Source organism: Calliphora vicina, chromosome 3, assembly GCF_958450345.1.
Source record: "Calliphora vicina chromosome 3, idCalVici1.1, whole genome shotgun sequence".
In the NCBI taxonomy this organism is placed as follows: domain Eukaryota; kingdom Metazoa; phylum Arthropoda; class Insecta; order Diptera; family Calliphoridae; genus Calliphora; species Calliphora vicina.
Genome location: NC_088782.1, coordinates 115674639 through 115695523, shown reverse-complemented (window position 1 = coordinate 115695523; position 20885 = coordinate 115674639). Strand labels below are relative to the sequence as shown.

The 20885-nt window shown below is 32.3% G+C and overlaps 2 protein-coding genes across 4 annotated transcripts in view; both read left to right on the top strand.

The window, feature by feature from the left end:
- Positions 1-9416, top strand: part of Ten-m (teneurin transmembrane protein Ten-m) — a 273221-nt gene extending 263805 nt beyond the window's left edge. For all 3 annotated transcript variants that reach the window (XM_065503371.1, XM_065503370.1, XM_065503369.1), the window contains one exon: positions 162-9416. In XM_065503371.1, coding sequence (XP_065359443.1) covers positions 162-5766 — 5605 coding nt within the window. In that variant the 3' untranslated portion in view covers positions 5767-9416. The remainder of the gene's footprint in view (positions 1-161) is intronic.
- A 6099-nt stretch (positions 9417-15515) lies between these two features.
- LOC135954754 (thioredoxin domain-containing protein 3 homolog) lies at positions 15516-19280 on the top strand. Its single transcript, XM_065504980.1, has 6 exons — positions 15516-15719; positions 15786-15889; positions 15947-16018; positions 16071-16713; positions 16772-17321; positions 18696-19280. The coding sequence occupies exons 1-6, from the start codon at positions 15629-15631 to the stop codon at positions 19093-19095; spliced, it is 1860 nt and encodes a 619-aa protein (XP_065361052.1). The 5' UTR covers positions 15516-15628; the 3' UTR covers positions 19096-19280.
- Positions 19281-20885: the final 1605 nt, after the last annotated feature.

Genomic DNA, 20885 nt, shown 5'->3' with positions numbered 1-20885 from the left:
ATTTTTTTTTATATTTAATTTTTTAATTAATTTAAGTTTTACTTTTTATTTAGTTATTTAAAGCTTTTTAGTAAATTAGTAAACCGACCTGTGTTTTGCCTTAGTTTTAAAAACTCTAACTGCCAAACAAACTAATGTTATTATGTTTTCTTTCCCTCTAGCCGTTCTGCTGTTATACGCGGCCGTGTGGTCACCTCTTTGGGCATGGGTTTGGTGGGGGTTCGTGTCTCCACTACCACTTTGCTGGAGGGCTTTACCTTGACCCGTGATGATGGCTGGTTTGATTTAATGGTTAATGGTGGTGGTGCGGTTACTTTACAATTTGGCCGTTCCCCCTTCCGGCCTCAGTCGAGAATTGTACAGGTGCCCTGGAATGAAGTGATCATTATTGATACCGTTGTTATGTCCATGTCGGAGGAGAAGAGCATTGCCTCTACTACTCACACCTGTTTCTCGCATGACTATGATCTTATGAAGCCGGTGGTGTTGGCTTCCTGGAAACATGGTTTCCAAGGTGCCTGTCCCGATCGCAGCGCCATCTTGGCCGAGTCTCAAGTTATCCAGGAATCTTTACAAATACCCGGCACTGGCCTTAATCTGGTCTATCATTCATCCCGAGCTGCTGGCTATCTGTCCACCATTAAACTGCAATTGACTCCGGAATCTATACCCGCCACTTTGCATTTAATACATTTGCGTATAACCATAGAAGGCATATTGTTTGAGCGGCTCTTTGAGGCAGATCCTGGCATTAAATTTACCTATGCCTGGAATAGGCTAAACATCTATCGCCAGAGAGTGTATGGTGTTACCACGGCCGTGGTGAAAGTAGGCTATCAATATACCGACTGCAAGGATATCATTTGGGATATACAAACCACCAAACTATCGGGCCATGATATGTCTATTTCCGAGGTGGGTGGCTGGAATTTGGATATACATCATCGTTACAACTTCCATGAGGGTATATTGCAAAAGGGTGATGGTTCTAATATATATTTGAAGAATAAGCCCCGTGTTATTTTAACCACCATGGGTGATGGTCATCAGCGTCCCTTGGAGTGCATGGATTGTGAGGGCATGTCTTTGAAACAGCGTCTATTGGCTCCGGTGGCTTTAGCCGCCTCCCCCGATGGCAGTTTATATGTGGGTGATTTCAATTATATACGTCGCATTATGACTGATGGCACGGTGCGCACCGTGGTTAAACTTAATGCTACCCGAGTCAGCTATCGCTATCATATGGCGTTGAGTCCTTTGGACGGCACTCTGTATATCTCTGATCCGGAATCTCATCAAATTATTAGAGTACGTGATACTAATGATTTTTCACAGCCCGAAAAGAACTGGGAGCCTATTGTGGGTTCAGGAGAACGTTGCCTGCCGGGTGATGAGGCTCATTGTGGTGATGGTGCTTTGGCTAAAGATGCCAAATTGGCTTATCCCAAGGGTATAGCCATTTCCAGCGATAATATATTATACTTTGCTGATGGCACCAACATACGCATGGTGGATAGAGATGGTATTGTTAGCACTTTGATTGGCAACCATATGCACAAGTCCCACTGGAAACCCATACCTTGTGAGGGCACCCTGAAGCTGGAGGAAATGCATTTACGTTGGCCCACTGAATTGGCGGTAAGTCCTTTGGACAATACCCTACACATCATAGATGATCATATGATTTTACGCATGACTCCCGATGGCCGTGTCAGAGTTATTTCGGGACGTCCTTTACACTGTGCCACCTCATCTTCGGTCTATGATTCGGATTTGGCTACTCATGCTACTTTGGTTATGCCCCAGTCCATAGCTTTTGGTCCTTTGGGTGAGCTGTATGTGGCCGAAAGTGATTCGCAGCGCATAAATCGTGTACGTGTTATTGGCACTAATGGTCGTATTTCTGCCTTTGCCGGTGCCGAATCTAAATGTAATTGTTTGGAAAGAGGCTGTGATTGTTTTGAGGCCGATCATTATCTGGCAACCAGTGCTAAATTCAATACCATTGCCGCCTTGGCTGTTACTCCAGATGGTCATGTTCATATTGCCGATCAAGCCAACTATCGCATACGTTCGGTTATGTCCAGTATTCCAGAAGCCAGCATGTCCAGAGAATATGAAATTTATGCTCCCGATATGCAAGAGATCTATATCTTTAATCGTTTTGGCCAACATGTTATGACCAAGAACATTTTAACGGGAGAAACCACCTATGTGTTTACCTACAATGTCAATACCTCGAATGGCAAATTGAGCACGGTCACCGATGCTGCTGGCAACAAGGTATTCCTTTTGCGTGACTATACCTCACAAGTCAACTCCATAGAAAACACCAAGGGCCAGAAATGCCGCCTTCGAATGACCCGCATGAAAATGTTACACGAACTCAATACACCCGACAATTACAATGTCACTTTCGAGTATCATGGTCCCACTGGCTTGCTGAAAACCAAACTAGACTCCACTGGACGTTCTTATGTCTACAACTATGATGAATTTGGCCGCCTGACTTCGGCTGTTACACCTACGGGCCGTGTTATTGATTTGGCATTTGATTTGAGCATTAAGGGAGCCCAGGTTAAGGTATCGGAGAATTCGCAAAAAGAAATCTCCATGTTAATACAGGGCTCCTCGGTGGTGGTGCGTAATGGTGAAGCTGAGTCCAAGACCATGGTTGAAATGGATGGTTCTACTACCAGTTTAACACCTTGGGGTCATTTGCTGCAAATGGAAGTGGTTCCCTATCCTGTTTTGGCTGAAATATCACCCATTATTGGTGAATCCTATCCAGTGCCGGCCAAACAACGTACAGAAATTGCTGGAGATTTGGCTAATCGTTTTGAATGGCGCTACTTTGTGCGCCGACTGCAGCAGAGTAAACAAAATAAGGGTCCTAGGTCGGTGACACATGTGGGACGCAAGTTGCGAGTTAATGGCGATAATGTTTTGACTTTGGAATATGATCGTGATACACAATCCATAGTGGTTACGGTAGATGACAAACAGGAATTGTTAAATGTTACCTATGATCGCACCTCTCGCCCCGTTAGTTTCCGTCCTCAATCTGGTGACTATGCTGATGTCGATTTGGAATATGATCGTTTTGGCCGTTTGGTCACCTGGAAATGGGGTAATCTACAAGAAGCTTATACCTTTGATCGCAATGGCCGTTTGAATGAAATCAAATATGGTGATGGCTCGTCCATGGTTTATGCCTTCAAGGATAATTATGGCTCGCTGCCTTTGAAGGTTACCACTCCACGTAGATCTGACTATCTGTTGCAATATGATGATGCTGGTGCTCTGCAAAGTCTTACAACACCTCGAGGACACATACACTCCTTCTCTTTGCAAACTTCCCTGGGCTTCTTTAAGTATCAATACTTCTCACCCATTAACCGTCATCCCTTCGAGATCTTGTACAATGATGAAGGCCAGATATTGGCTAAAATACATCCCCATCAATCGGGCAAGGTAGCCTTTGTGCATGACAATTCGGGACGTTTGGAAACTATATTGGCCGGTTTGTCCAGTACTCATTACACCTATCAAGACACCACTAGTTTAGTGAAATCCGTGGAAGTACAAGAGCCTGGCTTTGAGTTGAGAAGAGAGTTTAAGTATCATGCTGGTATCTTGAAAGATGAGAAATTGCGTTTTGGTTCCAAGAACTCATTAGCTTCGGCCCACTACAAGTATGCCTATGATGGCAATGCCCGTTTAACTGGTGTCGAGATGTCCATAGATGACAAGGAAATGCCTACAACACGCTATAAGTTCAGCCAGAATTTGGGTCAATTGGAGGTGGTACAAGATTTGAAAATTACCCGCAATGCTTTCAATCGCACGGTAATACAAGATTCATCCAAACAATTCTTCACCATCATAGATTATGATCAACATGGCCGTGTTAAGAGTGTCTTGATGAACATTAAGAGTTTCGATGTCTTCCGTTTGGAATTGGACTATGATTTACGTAATCGCATCAAGTCTCAAAAGACTACGTTTGGTCGCTCCACTGCCTTTGATAAGATCAACTACAATGCTGATGGTCATGTTATTGAGGTACTGGGCACCAATAACTGGAAGTATTTGTATGATGAAAATGGCAATACTGTGGGTGTGGTGGATCAAGGAGAAAAAATCAATTTAGGCTATGATATTGGTGATCGTGTCAGTCAGGTGGGTGATATAGAGTTTAATAATTATGATGCTCGTGGCTTTGTGGTGAGACGAGGTGAACAAAAGTATCGTTATAACAATCGTGGTCAGTTGATACATGCCTTTGAGAGAGAACGCTTCCAGACTTGGTATTACTATGATGATCGCAGCCGTTTGGTAGCCTGGCATGACAGCAAGGGTAATGTTACCCAATACTATTATGGCAATCCCAGATCACCCATGCTTTTGACCCATATGCACTATCCCAAGACGGGCAAAACTTTGAGATTCTACTATGATGATCGTGACATGTTAATGGCGGTGGAGACAGCTGAACAAAGATTCTATGTGGCCACCGATCAAAATGGCTCACCCTTGGCTTATTTCGATATCAATGGTGCCATACTCAAGGAAATGAAGAGAACACCTTTCGGACGCATAATCAAAGACACCAACCCAGAGTTCTTTATACCCATTGATTTCCATGGTGGTATTTTGGATCCTCATACCAAGCTAGTGTATACCGAAGGACGTTTGTATGATCCCACGGTGGGTCAATGGATGACGCCTTTGTGGGAGACTTTGGCTACCGAAATGTCTCATCCCACCGATGTGTTCATATATCGTTATCACAACAATGATCCTGTCAATCCCAGCAAACAACAAAACTACATGATTGAGCTAGAAGCTTGGTTGCAATTGTTCGGTTATGATTTGAGCAACATGCAAAGCTCCAAATACACCAAAGCCCTGCAATACAATCCTCAGGCCTCCATTAAATCACAAACTCTGGCGCCCGATTTTGGTGTCATCTCCGGTTTGGAATGCATTGTGGAGAAAACTAATGAGAAATTCAGTGATTTTGATTTTGTGCCCAAACCTTTATTGAAAATGGAACCCAAAATGCGCAATCTTTTGCCCAGAGTAAGCTATCGTAGAGCAGTGTTTGGTGAAGGCGTTTTACTGTCACGCATAGGTGGCCGTGCCTTGGTTAGTGTGGTGGATGGCAGCAATAGTGTGGTGCAGGATGTGGTATCCTCGGTGTTCAATAACTCCTACTTCTTAGATCTACACTTTAGTATACACGATCAAGATGTATTCTACTTTGTCAAGGATAATGTTTTGAAGCTGAGAGATGACAATGAAGAATTGAGAAGACTGGGCGGCATGTTTAACATATCAACGCATGAAATCACCGATCATGGTGGTCCAGCCGCCAAAGAATTGAGACTACATGGACCCGATGCTGTTGTCATCATTAAATATGGCGTAGATCCCGAACAGGAAAGACATCGCATTTTAAAACATGCCCACAAAAGAGCCGTCGAAAGAGCCTGGGAGTTGGAGAAACAATTAGTGGCAGCCGGCTTTCAGGGCAGAGGCGACTGGACAGAAGAGGAGAAAGAAGAGCTGGTATCACATGGTGATGTAGATGGCTGGATAGGTGTGGATATACATAGTATATACAAATATCCACAACTGGCTGATGATCCCGGCAATGTGGCCTTCCAAAGAGATGCTAAACGTAAACGCAGAAAGATTGGTAACAATCATCGTACGGGCAAAAGCCGTAGACAACAAAAACTCAAAGATATGTCAGCGTGAAATCCAGCTACACAGGATTTACAAGAATACGACAACGATAAACTACAGCAACAGCAACAACAACAAAAATATGAACTTTACGAAATCTGGCAAGAAGCCGAAGACATAGACGAAGAAGACGACACAGCCGATGACGACGAAAGTAATAACGATAAAAAAGACTTGGTAAGCAACTCAACCGAAGATGACTTGTATTATTAAATAAGAAAACAAACACAACATAAACATTAAATGAACATAAATAAGTCCCAAAAAAAAAAACTCAAACATGAAAATTAACAACTACTTAATTAAGAATGAATGAAAGAAATTTGAAATTTTTTCCAATTTTTTTTAAGGTTATAACACACTCTATGTTAAATTTAAACTTCTGTTAACAGAAGTTTAAACAAAACACACTGTTAGCTTTACTTTGGCTAGGTAAACTCTAATTTACAGTGTCTAGCATAATTTCACAAAATTTCCTTTTATTTTCTTATATATATTTTTACAGTTTTAAAAAAGATTTTAAAACAATTTGTTTTTATCTTGTTTAAGGGAAAAAAATTGTGTTTATAACTTTAAATTTAAACTATATTCTTTAAATATAGCAGGTAATTGTAAAAAAAAATAAAGAAAATAAATAAATCACTAAGATTTATATAGTTTTGTATAAAAGAAAAGAATCCCAAAAAAAAAATTAACTCGAATTAAAAGAATCTCAAGTCTTTATGATAAAATAATAAACAACTTATAAATGTTTTTTATGTAAACGAATATAAAACAAAAAGTAAATAAAATCAATGTGAGAACTTATTAAACAAAAAACACACAAAACGAGATTAAGAAATTAGCTAAAAACCTAATAATTGTAATAAACATAAACAATAATTATTAATATTATTATTATTATATTAAAAACCAACAACCATAGTTATAATAAACTAGTAATTTGATTTTAGTTTGAATGTTGAGAAAAAAAAAACCACATAAAGCAAACAACAAGTATTAAGAAAAATTAGATTTTGCCATATATAACAATATATTTTTCTTTCTTTTAATTTCTTATCATTTGTCTTGTAATTAATTATAATGATTTTTTTTATAAAAAAGCTTTAAATATATATAAAAACGAAAAACAACACATTTGTTTTTATTCACAACAGCTTTATTTAAAGAAAAACTGCATTTGTTTTTTAAAGAAATACTCAAATAAAAACCTTTTTTATATGATAATTTTTTTTTGTATTTGTTATTTTAAAGCATTTATTTTTTTACTTTTTATTATTGTACTAAAAACTAGTTTTTCAAACTCCCACTTTTGTTTTGTTTTATTATATCAAATGAAAATCAAGCAAATTTTTACAAATTGTGATATACTTCTATAAATTAATGTCCCTTATAAACAACATATAAAACAAAAGAAAACATGCACACACTCAATACATAACATAACACAAAACATGATTATTTATTATTAAGTTTTTTTTTTAATTAATTATTCATTATGTTTTTTATAAATATATTACAGTTTTTTGTGGTAAAGACACTATTTGGGACGTATTGCTAGGGTTAATAAAGAAAAATTGCATTACTGCACTTTTATAACTGTTAATTAATCATTCAAAATCGCTTAGTTGGCATCATTGTTTTACGTCAGATGTCTTGTTTTTGCAAATGACGGACGGTGCTGCCACTACATAATTTTATTGTCAGAGGCAAAAAGTTGCAAATCATTAAAGCATCAGTTTTCTTCATTTAAGAACTCTTTGTTTCTAATAATGTGTTGGAATTTTGGATATTAAGATAGGGTATTAATTTCCTTGTCGCCACAATGGGCTAGTTAATGTTTTTTATCAAAATTTTATCATTTAGACTGGCATAATTCTTTTCTTTACTTCCAAAACTGTTGAAACCTACTTCGATATGATTTCCAGCCTATTTAATGATTCAATTTTCACTCTAGATTGAATTGGACGTTTTGTATGCATCCTAAATTAAGGTTGCTTGGTTATCTCCTGAACTACAACTATTTGCAAGTTCGCCTCTTAAAAAAATCTGTCTAATTTAGCAATAGACTTTCCAAATCACATCATAACAACAATATGGAATCTTGTAAAGAACTATTACACACAAATAATCCAAAAAAAATGGCAAATGCTAACAAATACACTTTTCATAGATTGTAAATGCACTTTTCTTTGCAAATTTTGACAGAATGTAAGACAAAAACAGCAAAAATATGGCAACATCTTAACACATACATAGTTGTTCTTTCTTGATTTTTCTATTTTTTAGCACTTTTTCTAATCGCCATATTGAAAAAGAGACTAAAATATGGCAACATCTTAACTCAGAATTATTGTTCTATACGCCATATTGAAAAAGAGAGTGAGCATGGTTCAAAGTCAAAAACAACTAAAATATGGCAACATCTTAACACATAGTTGTTGTTCTATGTTTATTCTTTCTGTTTTCTTGCACGCCATATTGAAAAAGAGAGTTAGAGAGGTGTATAGACAAAAACAACTAAAATATGGCAACATCTAAACACATAATTGTTGTTGTTTGTTTATTTTTTCTGTTTTGTTGCACCTTCTCTATTCGCCATATTGAAAAAAAGAGTTAGAGAGGTGCAAAGACAAAAACAACTACAATATGGCAAAATTTTAACTTATAATTGTTGTTCTTTGTTTATTTTCCTGTTCTCTTGCACTTTCTCTATTCGCCATATTGAAAAAGAGAGTTAGAGTAAGGCAAACTGAACAACTCTATATATACTTACTAAAATCCAACAGTAAGTATTCAATTGCTATAAACTTTGTTCTTTGTTGTTGTTCTTTGTTTATTTTTCTGTGTTCTTGCACTTTCTCTATACGCCATATTGAAAAAGAGAGTGAGAGTGATGCAAACAGAACTACTCTAAATATACTTACTAAAAACCCGACATTAAGCTCCAATCGCTCCAAAAAAGTGTATCTAAAACCATTTTACCAGTATTGCCAGGAAAAACCATAATTTTTTTCCACAAATATGGCAATATTACAAAAAAAAACAGCTGTAAGAATTATGACTTGCAATATTATTTTTAAAAAATTTGTTTAATTTAATTTTTTTTTATATATATTAAACCTAAAAAACTATTTTTTTTAAAAATGCCATATTCATTTAATTATATAATTTCTTTTTATAATATAAATATTTAATTTTTTTTTTTAACTAAAGAAACTGCTTATTAAAAATTTTGAGAAATAAATAAAAATAAATAATGCTCGTGCGTTTCTCTATATATAAATAAATATAATTATAAATTATTGTTTACTAATATTTAGTGTTGACTACTTAAACTTAAACATACAAAAACAAAACCGAAAATATTAAATAATTAAGGACGACCCTGTATTATAAACACTGTTAGCAATGTAAGTCTTAGTATAAAGAATACAAATAAAAATAAAAAAACAAATTGGCTTTTAAAAGCATTTCAAAAAAAAACAAGATTAAATCATTCAAAAAAAAAAAACCTAAAATAGCCAATGAAAAAAACATGGTGGTTTAGCAATTTTATTAAATAAAATTATTTAATTTTTAAGGCATATAACAAGAAACAAAAAAAAATAAGTAAATATTAATTTAAGCATAAAACCCTTATAAACAAAAACAAAACAAAATCCTTCTACTTTAAAAATTAGTTTTAGTTAAAAATAAAATAAAGAAAACAAAAACCCAAAACTATAACTAAAGTTGTGTAAAATTTAACAATATAAACAAAAAAGAAAACTTTTGTATAACTCAAAAGTTTTTAAAACAACCCCCAAAAAAACCCTAAACCCCAACAACCCCCTAAGCTTAGTATGTGTACATTATTATGAGTAAAAAAAATATGTGTAAAAATGCAATATTTCTTTAAAATTTAAAACAAAACAAAAAATAAATAATTTTAAATTTATAAAAACAAAACAATTTGCAAATATTATAGAAGAAAAAAAAAATCACCACTAAAATACACAAAAAAAAAATTTAAAACAAAAATGACTGATACAAGGAATATAAAAATTATTAAAGAAAAAAACAAAATAAAATAAATTGGAAAAAAGAAAAACAAACTCACTAAAAAAAAATTAAACAAAAAAAAAACAGAAAACCTATCAATAATTTGCATTTATTAATTATTTTCCCAATATAATTTGCATTTAATTTTAAATTTTAATTTAATTAAAACTAAATAAAACATAATATTTGCAAAAACCACAAAAAATAATAAAAAATAAGTCTAAAACAACAAATAAATAAACTTACACACATTTGCATTAACATAAACATACTCATCTCTAACTAGCTAACTCTCTCTCTATCTCAAACTCATCACTAACATTTCCTTACATCTGCCCACTACAATAAAACAAAACATAAACAACAGTCATAAGCAAAACAAAACAAAAGGTAAACAAAGAAATAGACAAACACTGAACATCAAACCCTACTGACTCTTTATAAATATAAAAAAAAAATACACTTAAAGAAAAATCCTCATATAAATACAATACACACACACACACAATACATATTTACATACATACAAAATGAAAAACATTCATACATAAAATATAATTAAATAAATGATATAAATTAAAATTAATAATAATAAATAAAAACAAAAAACAAAACAAAATAAGAAAAACAATTTTACATACATAATGAAAACCGTAAAATGATAAAATGTAATAAAAAAAAAATACTTTGTCATAAGCATTATATATCAATTATATATGATGGTAAAAATTAAAAAATAAAGCAAAAAAAAAATAAAAAAACGAAATAAAATTATTTAAAAAAAAAAAACAATAAATCGCAAGAGTTTTTATTTTCAATTTGAGGTGAGTATAAATCCCAAAACTCCATAGCAGAGTTTAGTATAAAATTCAAATAATTTTGGAACTTTGCAAATTTTAAATTTTAGAGGGCAAATATTGTCCACTAACTTCTAAACTAATAGCAGATATACAAATTATAGAGCCGGACTTCAGATTTTAAAAAATCTACATTGAAAGCTCCAGAATTATTTAGTAAATGAGCAGAAGAGTAGCAAAATTTAGCAGCTTTTTATAAATTTAGAAATAGAAAATACAACCAGAAATAATAATCGGATTTGATTTAAATGGACCACTGTAAATTAGACTCGCCTTAAAGCCTGCAATAGTTTTTATCTTAATTCTTTGTGAACTGTACAATGAATTGGAATTTAATTTTTTCTTTGGGAAATTTAACGAAATTTTTAAGAAATGAAAATTAAACAAAAATGCAATAATAATTTTTTTAATATCATAAAAATTAAAACTCAGCTTAAATGGAATTATTTGGTAAAATTAAAAATTTTAGATTTTTTATTGGACAAACAATTTAGAAATCTTCAAATTTTTTTGTAGCACTATGTTTATTGGAAAATGTAGATTTTGGGATTCCGAAGGACTTAATCTAGAAAAATAAAAAATGAGCGAATTTTTTAAATAAAATTGAAAGTTGTCATTTTGCAAAGTTTGATTTAGTTTTATTTTTACAAATTTTATTATGATTTAGCACGCGACATTTGTAACATGTTCGTATTGAATACAAATTTATTATCTTCTTCATAATCAATTTTTAAATTTACAACACAAAATTTTTAAAGCAGTTTTTTGCCTTTTTACTGCTATTTCCAATGTTGGATTGCGATTGGAACATGATCAAAATTTTGATTTTTTACACCCTTCACCTTCGTGACAAGGGTATATTTAAGTTTGTCATTCCGTTTGTAATTTCCACAATATAATTTTCCGAGATTATTAAGTATATTCTGGATCCTTATAGATAGCGGAGTCGATTAAGCCTGTCTGTCTGTTGAAATCAACTTTCCGAAGCCTCCAAATAACTTAAGTTCACGATTCATACATCAATATCTCTGGAATTCTTCCGGCTCGGTTGCTATTTAAAATCGAGAAAATCGATCCACAAATGGCTGACATATAAAGAAAAAACCGTGACAACCTCGATTTTTGGCCTATTTTTGATCTATGTATATCTGGATTACTAAGTCATTAATATAGACAATACGGATATCTAATGATAGATATTTCAAAGACCTTTGCAACGACGTATATAAGACCATAATAAGTTGGACCTACAATGGGTCAAAAAAAAATCGGTCAAATATTTTTAACTCGAATTTTTTTTTCACCAAAAGTTGTTTTCGCTATATATTAAAAAAAAATGGAAAAACAAAAAAAAAATTTCTAAATACTTAAAAAAAAAAAATTTAAAAAACCAACTTTTGAAAAAAAAAATAAATTTTGTTTACCTAAAAACATTTAACATTTTTATTTTGCAGTATAATTATAGCTCTCTTACTCATTTTGTATTAGTTTGTTGTTGATAGACAACATATAAATAACAGATTCTCTCTCTTTCTCTATTTACTTATTCTAAAATAAAAATTATTTAGGGGGCGTATGATTATTATTTATTTATTTTCATTTTCATATAAAGTATACGCCACATGTTATACAATAGAAATGAAAGGCCACCTATACGTATGATTAATAGTATCAGTTAAGTAATGGAAATTTATTTAAAAAACTAAACGATTTAAAAACTAAAAAAGATGTGATGTATTTATTGCAAGGACCAATATTAACTAAATAGTCACTTTGTTTGAACAGGAAATCCATCTCCATTTAAAATCTATCACACTTTTGGACACCGTTTTTGTGCTCCTTAATTATCTTTTAACAAGATCCCAATATCTCTCCACTAGCCTTAGCTCCAGGCAGTTTGGAGGATTTGCCTCTTTTGGTACAAATTTCACATTATTGTTCGTATGTCAAATCAGGCCAAAAATAAGTGGACACATTAAAAAGTCTTATATTATGATGTAAATTTCGATATTTATAGAGACCTTTGTAACAAATTGTTGGCTTCTTTTGCCACAACTGCATATTGCTTGCCATACCAAGAACATTTTGGGAAAATTTTCTGCTTTTGGGTCCTAAACTTTTCTAAAACATTCCCTCGAGCATCAGCAACATCAAAATATTGACCCGGAAGTGAAAAATTTATAATTTTTTTATAAAATTTGACTTCAATTTTTGCGCTCTGTCTTTGTCCTCTAAATATTTAGCAGAGTTCCTGTCCGGCACCTTTTGAGCCTTGTATGTTTTTAAACCTGCATTGGCTTTAACTTTTCGTACCAAATAGTCCGAGTACTGAGTACTAACCGGACTGCTTTCCTACCGGATGTGTTGGGCGCTCTTTAGAACATGCTTTCTATTTATTAGTTTTAGAAACATCATGTGTAACATTCCTTCTACCTGAACCAGGTTTTCTATCAACGAAAAAGTTCTCCCGATACTGTTTTATAACAATGAAAACAGTTTGACGCAGATCTTTAATTGTTTGGCCAATTTTGTGCAGGACCAAGTTGGGTTTTGTTGAAAAAATTTAATGGGCACTTTTTTCTTGTCACTCATTTTAATCAGATTAACAATAAATCAACTTAATTGACATTAAACATAATAACTGAAATGCTTTACAAAGGAAACTTGATCAAAAAAAACAAGTAAGAGAGCTATATTTTTATACCCTACACCACCATAGTCTAACGCCCACCTTAAAGTATACCGATCGACTTAGAATCGCTTTCTGAGTCGATTCAACGATGTCCGTCCGTCCGTCTGGCTGGTCGGCTGGCTGGCTGTCCATATAAATCTTGTGCACAGAGTACAGGTCGCAATTTTGAAGATATTTCGATCAATTTCGGTACATATTATCTTTTCGCTCCAAGAACCAAGTCTATTGAAACTGGCTGAAATCGGTGCATTATTTCACCTAGCCCCCATACAAATGTCCTTCCAAAATTGGACTTTATCGGTCATAAATGTTTAATGTATATATGTATCTCCACAAATTCCACTCCAAATAAGTTTTATATATACAAAATTCATGTCACCAAATTTTTTTACGATCGGTCCATAATTAGTCATAGCTCCCATATAGACCCACTTCCGAAAATCACTTTAACGTGCATAAATCGCTTAAAAATGTTGGTATACACACAAAATTCAACATAGTTATCTTTCATATAAACATAAATCACACGACCTAATTCCATGGTGATCCGTCCATAATTGGTCATAGCTCCCATATAAGGCCCACTTCCGAAAATCACTCAAAAATATAAATTATTGAAATTTTAAAAGAAAAATGTTTTTGCTCTTCTACTTAGTGTAGGGTATTATATGGGAAAAGAATTTATGACAAAAAAATTTTTTGATGAAAAAATTCGGGTTAAAAATATTTTTCTCGATTATGATCCATTCTAGGTCCAACTTACTATAGCCTTATATACATCGTTGAAATGGACTTTGAAATATCTATCATTAGATATCCATATTCTCTATATTAATGACTTAGTAATCCAGATATAGATCAAAAATATGGCAAAAATCGAGGTTGTCCCTTATATCAGCTATTTGTGGGCCGACTTTGTTGATTTTAAACCGAGCAGGAAGAATTCCCTGCTACATGTATGTAAGTTATTTGGGGTCTACGGAAAGTTGATTTCAAAATAAAGACGGACAGACGGACATGGCTATATCGATCCAGAATATATATACGAACGGAATGACAAACTTATATATACCCCTGCCACTCATGGCGAAGGGTATAATAAATAAAATAACACTTGGGTTAAAAGTTTTAATGAAAAACGTATGTTAAGGTTTTTTCAATCTCAGTCCTTACATTCTCACTACTTAGGTTTTTTACAACTGAGTTAGGTCTTTGACAGGAGAGTTTCCAATCTATGTTTATTTATCTATGCTTTCAATCAAAGAGCAAAACCATATTTTTATAGAACATTTTTCGCTTTTGGAGAGCTCGACAATTTTATTTCTCAAAAATAATTTTTGAGCTCTAAGATATCCATTTTCTATAGCAAATTTTGGGCTCTTATATCAAATTTCTATAGGAAATATTTTGCTCTTAAAGAGCTCTTACATAGCTCTATAATCTCCTCCTTTTATAAGAAGATTTAAGCTCTTAGATAAAGCTTCTATAGCTAAGTTTCAGCTCTTACATTGCTCTACAATTTATTTTTCCACTGCCAGGTAACAATCTCCTTTTTCCTTTAGAACAGTATGTCTGCTTTTGCTTGAAGCAAGTCTCTTCGATTATCTTTTAAACTTGCTCGTCTGTTTACACACAGCAAGTCTGTGTTCAATTTTGTATGTCAAAACCTAATAGACGCCATTGTGAAACTGAGAAAACAAAAGAGAATTGAAGAGACAGTACTTCTTCTTTCTTCTTGCCTCTCTCTCCTATAAACTCACACTTGCGGCTCTCTCCTATAAACTCACACCATTTCTATAGGAAATTTTGAGCTCTTAGATAGTACGACAATTTTCTTTTCCTATAGAAAATTTAGAACTCTTAGAGAGTTGTACAATTTCCGTTTCCTATAGAAAATTTTGAGCTCTGCATTTTCATTCAATTTAAACGAATTTTCGAACTCACAGAATGAAATTTTCGGCACAATTTTCTTCTATTTATATTGAAATTTACACCAGAAATTCTTTATACAAGAAATTTGCTGTTAATTTTTTAAAACTCCACAACTTTTCGTTGCTATAACATTTCGAATATAAACAAATTATGATTTATAAACAAATAATACAACCTTGTTCCATAACCCATGTCTGTTTAATCGATAAATTCCAAAACAAAAACTGTTATAAAAACAAACTAAAAACACAAAATTTTTCATTCTTAACAAAATTTTCAGTGAATTAATAGTTTCGGCTTACAAAATTAAACATTTAGGCATCTAATAAAACTATTAAAACGAAGGACCATGGCCAAAAAGGGAGGAGTTCAACAGCTGCAGGCTGACATACAAAATGATGAAGATTTTGAAAAGTTTATAGAACGTCCAGGATTGTTGGGTAAATGGATGTTTAACAAAGGAAACATGATTTTTTTTATTTATTAATAAAGTTTTTGGATAATAGTGCTAGATGTGTACTCAGATTGGTGTGGTCCCTGTTTGGGTATGGTGGGTAGTTTGAAAAAGATTAAACTAGAAGTGGGTGGCGATAATTTGCAACTGGCCATAGTAAGTATAGGATATAAATCAAATATTTGAATATGTATACAAAATGTTCTTGTTTAGTGCAAAGCGGACCATATAACTGCATTGAAAAGATTTCGCCGCAAAAGTGAACCCACCTGGTTATTTGTAACGGTAATTTTTTTACTAATTTCAATAGATTTTCTTTAATATTTCATATCTTTAGGAAGGCAAAGCCATAAATTTAATGTTCGGCACCGATGTGCCACGCCTCATGAAACTTATAACTCTAGAACTAACCAGACTCAAGGAAGGCATCAAATCTCGTCCTATTTATGATATAGACGAATATCAACCCGAAGAAGTAGCCCGACGTAAAGTTAAAGAAGATGCCGAGGCCCAAGCACAGCGCATAGAAACCGCTGATCGTGATAAAAAACGTCTGGCTTACCTGACCTATGTCACCGATACCATTATGGAAAACCTAAACGATATTGGTGTCACCATATTTGGACCTCAAGTAAATCGTGATATGTTTAAGAAAATAAATGAACCGGCAGATGCTTTGAAAATACAATGTAAAGATCGTAAAATTGTGCAGATTTCGAAAAGTGATTTCGATGTTATACACGTGAAATGTCCCAATCCGCTTGATGATGATGTCTTGGATCAATTGCATGGCAAAGAATTGTTAGTGTGTTTTTGGAAACTGCCAGTGGAGGGAGAGGAGGTTCCCATATTGTTAAAGCAATATGCCTATGAATTGACAAAAACCACAACAGAGCCAGCGGATGAATTTAATGAAGAGGAACGTGTAACGCCAGCTATTATATCGCCCTTGGATGTTAAGGTGGAATATGAAGTTGAAGGTAAAGGGATCATTATATTTATTTTACACAAAAATCTCATGTTCTCTTTCCTCACCAGACACTGAAGTATGTATTGAGGAAGAACCACCTGAACCTGAAGTGGCCACTAAAGAAACAGAAGAAAATTTAAACGAGCCTGCAGATGAGGAAGAAGCCGAGGAAGATGAAATCGACTTAGAAGGCGCCACTGAACCGTCTCCTACTGAAATGCCTGTCCTAGATCTTGATTTAGGCCTAGAGGATAGCAAAGCCGAAGCAGAAGCAAATAAACCTGCGGAAATTTCAGTTGCTACAGAATCTCTTAAAAAGCGCACTTGCACTAAAACCGTTACTATACCACCCATTTGGGTACCCAACAATCATCGTACCCATGCTGCTCTCATCTATGTGTACTTCCACAATCAAACTTCAGCATTTTTGCCACCAGATCCTATGCCAGAGCCGCCACATGTTATCATGGCTTTTGATGCGTATAAAAAGAGAGATTTAATAACGCACGCTGAGTCACATAAAGATGATGTGCCGTTGTATGGGTTCTTTACCAGTGAAGATCCGGATGAAGCCAAATTTATAGCTAATTCGGCTGCGAAATATAAGCCAGTTACAACGTGAGTACAATAGGAAATTGTGGGTTTTAGAACTGAACTAGAACTGAACTAGAACTGAACTAGAACTGAACTAGAACTGAACTAGAACTGAACTAGAACTGAACTAGAACTGAACTAGAACTGAACTAGAACTGAACTAGAACTGAACTAGAACTGAACTAGAACTGAACTAGAACTGAACTAGAACTGAACTAGAACTGAACTAGAACTGAACTAGAACTGAACTAGAACTGAACTAGAACTGAACTAGAACTGAACTAGAACTGAACTAGAACTGAACTAGAACTGAACTAGAACTGAACTAGAACTGAACTAGAACTGAACTAGAACTGAACTAGAACTGAACTAGAACTGAACTAGAACTGAACTAGAACTGAACTAGAACTGAACTAGAACTGAACTAGAACTGAACTAGAACTGAACTAGAACTGAACTAGAACTGAACTAGAACTGAACTAGAACTGAACTAGAACTGAACTAGAACTGAACTAGAACTGAACTAGAACTGAACTAGAACTGAACTAGAACTGAACTAGAACTGAACTAGAACTGAACTAGAACTGAACTAGAACTGAACTAGAACTGAACTGAACTAGAACTGAACTAGAACTGAACTAGAACTGAACTAGAACTGAACTAGAACTGAACTAGAACTGAACTAGAACTGAACTAGAACTGAACTAGAACTGAACTAGAACTGAACTAGAACTGAACTAGAACTAGAACTGAACTAGAACTGAACTAGAACTGAACTAGAACTGAACTAGAACTGAACTAGAACTGAACTAGAACTGAACTAGAACTGAACTAGAACTGAACTAGAACTGAACTAGAACTGAACTAGAACTGAACTAGAACTGAACTAGAACTGAACTAGAACTGAACTAGAACTGAACTAGAACTGAACTAGAACTGAACTAGAACTGAACTAGAACTGAACTAGAACTGAACTAGAACTGAACTAGAACTGAACTAGAACTGAACTAGAACTGAACTAGAACTGAACTAGAACTGAACTAGAACTGAACTAGAACTGAACTAGAACTGAACTAGAACTGAACTAGAACTAGAACTGAACTAGAACTGAACTAGAACTGAACTAGAACTGAACTAAAACTGAACTAAAACTGAACTAGAACTGAACTAGAACTGAACTAGAACTGAACTAGAACTGAACTAGAACTGAACTAGAACTGAACTAGAACTGAACTAGAACTGAACTAGAACTGAACTAGAACTGAACTAGAACTGAACTAGAACTGAACTAGAACTGAACTAGAACTGAACTAGAACTGAACTAGAACTGAACTAGAACTGAACTAGAACTGAACTAGAACTGAACTGAGGTCTTTATTTTACTTTTTTTCTTTCTAGCAATGACAAGCTTATCTTAAAAGTCAATAAAGCCTCCTCTAACACTATGCTTTCTTTGGTAACCTATGGCCCCAGCTATGTCAGTCCCAATTCAGTGGTGGGCCATGAGGAGGCCAAAAAATTCTTCCCTGAAAACTATAAAACTGCAGAACAAGAGGCAGTCGAAGAAGCGGCAAAAGAACTTGAAGATCCCAACAAAAAACGCAAATCCAAGAAGTCTCGATCAAGCAAAACAGCAACCGACACTGAAGCACCCACCACACCTACAAGTGGTGAAGAGGAGAGCGGCGATAGCATAACTGCTTTGGTAGAAGGCGAAACAGAGGGTGAAACAATTAACACAGCGGAAGCTGTAGGAGATGAAGCTGTGGACACCGAAAATGCATCTGCAGCAAATTAATAGTTTTATGAACAAAAAAATTTATATTTATTTATATTTTCATATAGATTTTATTTTATTTTTAATAAATTTTCAGTTCATAGCAATGCACAATATTGTTTGTTTTTGTTTTAGAAAAAGTTCTTATAAAACTACTTAAACCTTTTATAAATATCATAAAACTAAAAAATAAAGATTATTTACAAATAATTTGTAAGTTTTATACAATAATAATTACTTAAATTTAAATTAAATTTCAGGAAAACTGAAATAACAAAACTGTATTCATTAGTGTTTTTTTATATAAACAATTTTAAAACAAAATTTAAGGAAATATTGAATTATCTGAAAAATTTCTTACATTAAATGGACTACGTGTAGTATAAATAATTATTAATGAAATATCAAGTATACGAATTGATGTGGATAATCAGAGAATTCAAACACAATATTATAAAAAAATGTTTGGATATAATAACAAAAATTTCAAAAAAGAAATTTAAAAACATTTTGGGACAATAAAAAGCTTTGAATTTTTTTATAAAAAAAAGTCTGGAAAATGAAGAGATTGTTGTATAAAAATTAGATTTTTTTATGTAAAATTGTGACATGAAATTGGTGAGACAAATTATAATTAAAATAAAATTTTTTTTGTAAAAAAGTTTTTAAAAAATTTCAAATATTTTTTAAAAGTAGAAATAAAAAATTTGAATATAAAAATAATTAAAAAAATGTTTTGAAAAATTTTGAAAAAAAAAATACAAAATATTTAAATTCTTTGGAATTTTTTAAATTTTTAAAAAAATTTGAATTTTAAAAAAAAAAAAAAAAAAAATTAATTTTTTTAAATTTTTAAAAAATTTTGAATTTTGAAAAAAAAAAATATTAAAATAAGTTTTGAAAAACTTTTGAATTTTTAAATAAATTTTATAAAAAAAATATAAGTTTTGAAAATAAATTGGAACCATTTTCTGAAAAAACTTTATAATTTTAAAAAGAATATTTAAAAAAAATTTCGAACTTTTTCTGAAAAAAATTTAAAATTCTTTATAATTTGTAAAAATTTAGTTTTTTTAATTTTTCAGGAAATTGTGTCAAATGTTTTTAAAAAATTTCGAATTTTGAAAAAAAATATTAAAATATGTTTTGAAAATACATAATTTGAAAAAAATATTAAAATAAGTTTTGAAAAACTTTTGAATTTTTAAATAAATTTTATAAAAAAAATATAAGTTTTGAAAATAATTTGGAACCATTTTCTGAACTTTAGAATTTTAAAATGAATATTTAAAAAAAATTTCGAACATTTTCTGAAAAAAATTTAAAATTCTTTATAATTTGTAAAAATTTAGTTTTTTTAATCTTTCAGGAAATTGTGAAAAATGTTTTTAAAAAATTTCGAATTTTGAAAAAAAAATATATTAAAATATGTTTTGAAAATACATAATTTGGAAAATTTTGTTAAAAAATTTCAAACATTTTCTAAAAAAAAATTGAAAATTCTTTATAATTTGTAAAAAAAAAAAAAGTTTTGAAAAAATGTAGTTTTTTTAATTTTTCAGAAATTTGTAAAAAAAATGTTTTTAAAAAATTTCGAATTTTCAAAAAAAAAAATATTAAAATATGTTTTGAAAATAATTTGGGTCATTTTGTGAAAAAACTTCTGAATTTTTAATAAATTTAATAAAAAAATTTAAAATTTTTTGGAATTTTAAAAAAAAGTTTTGAAATTTTTTTTTTTAATTTTTCAGGAATTTGTTTTGAAAAAAATTTTATTTTTTAAAATAAAAAAAATATTTTTTTAAAATTTT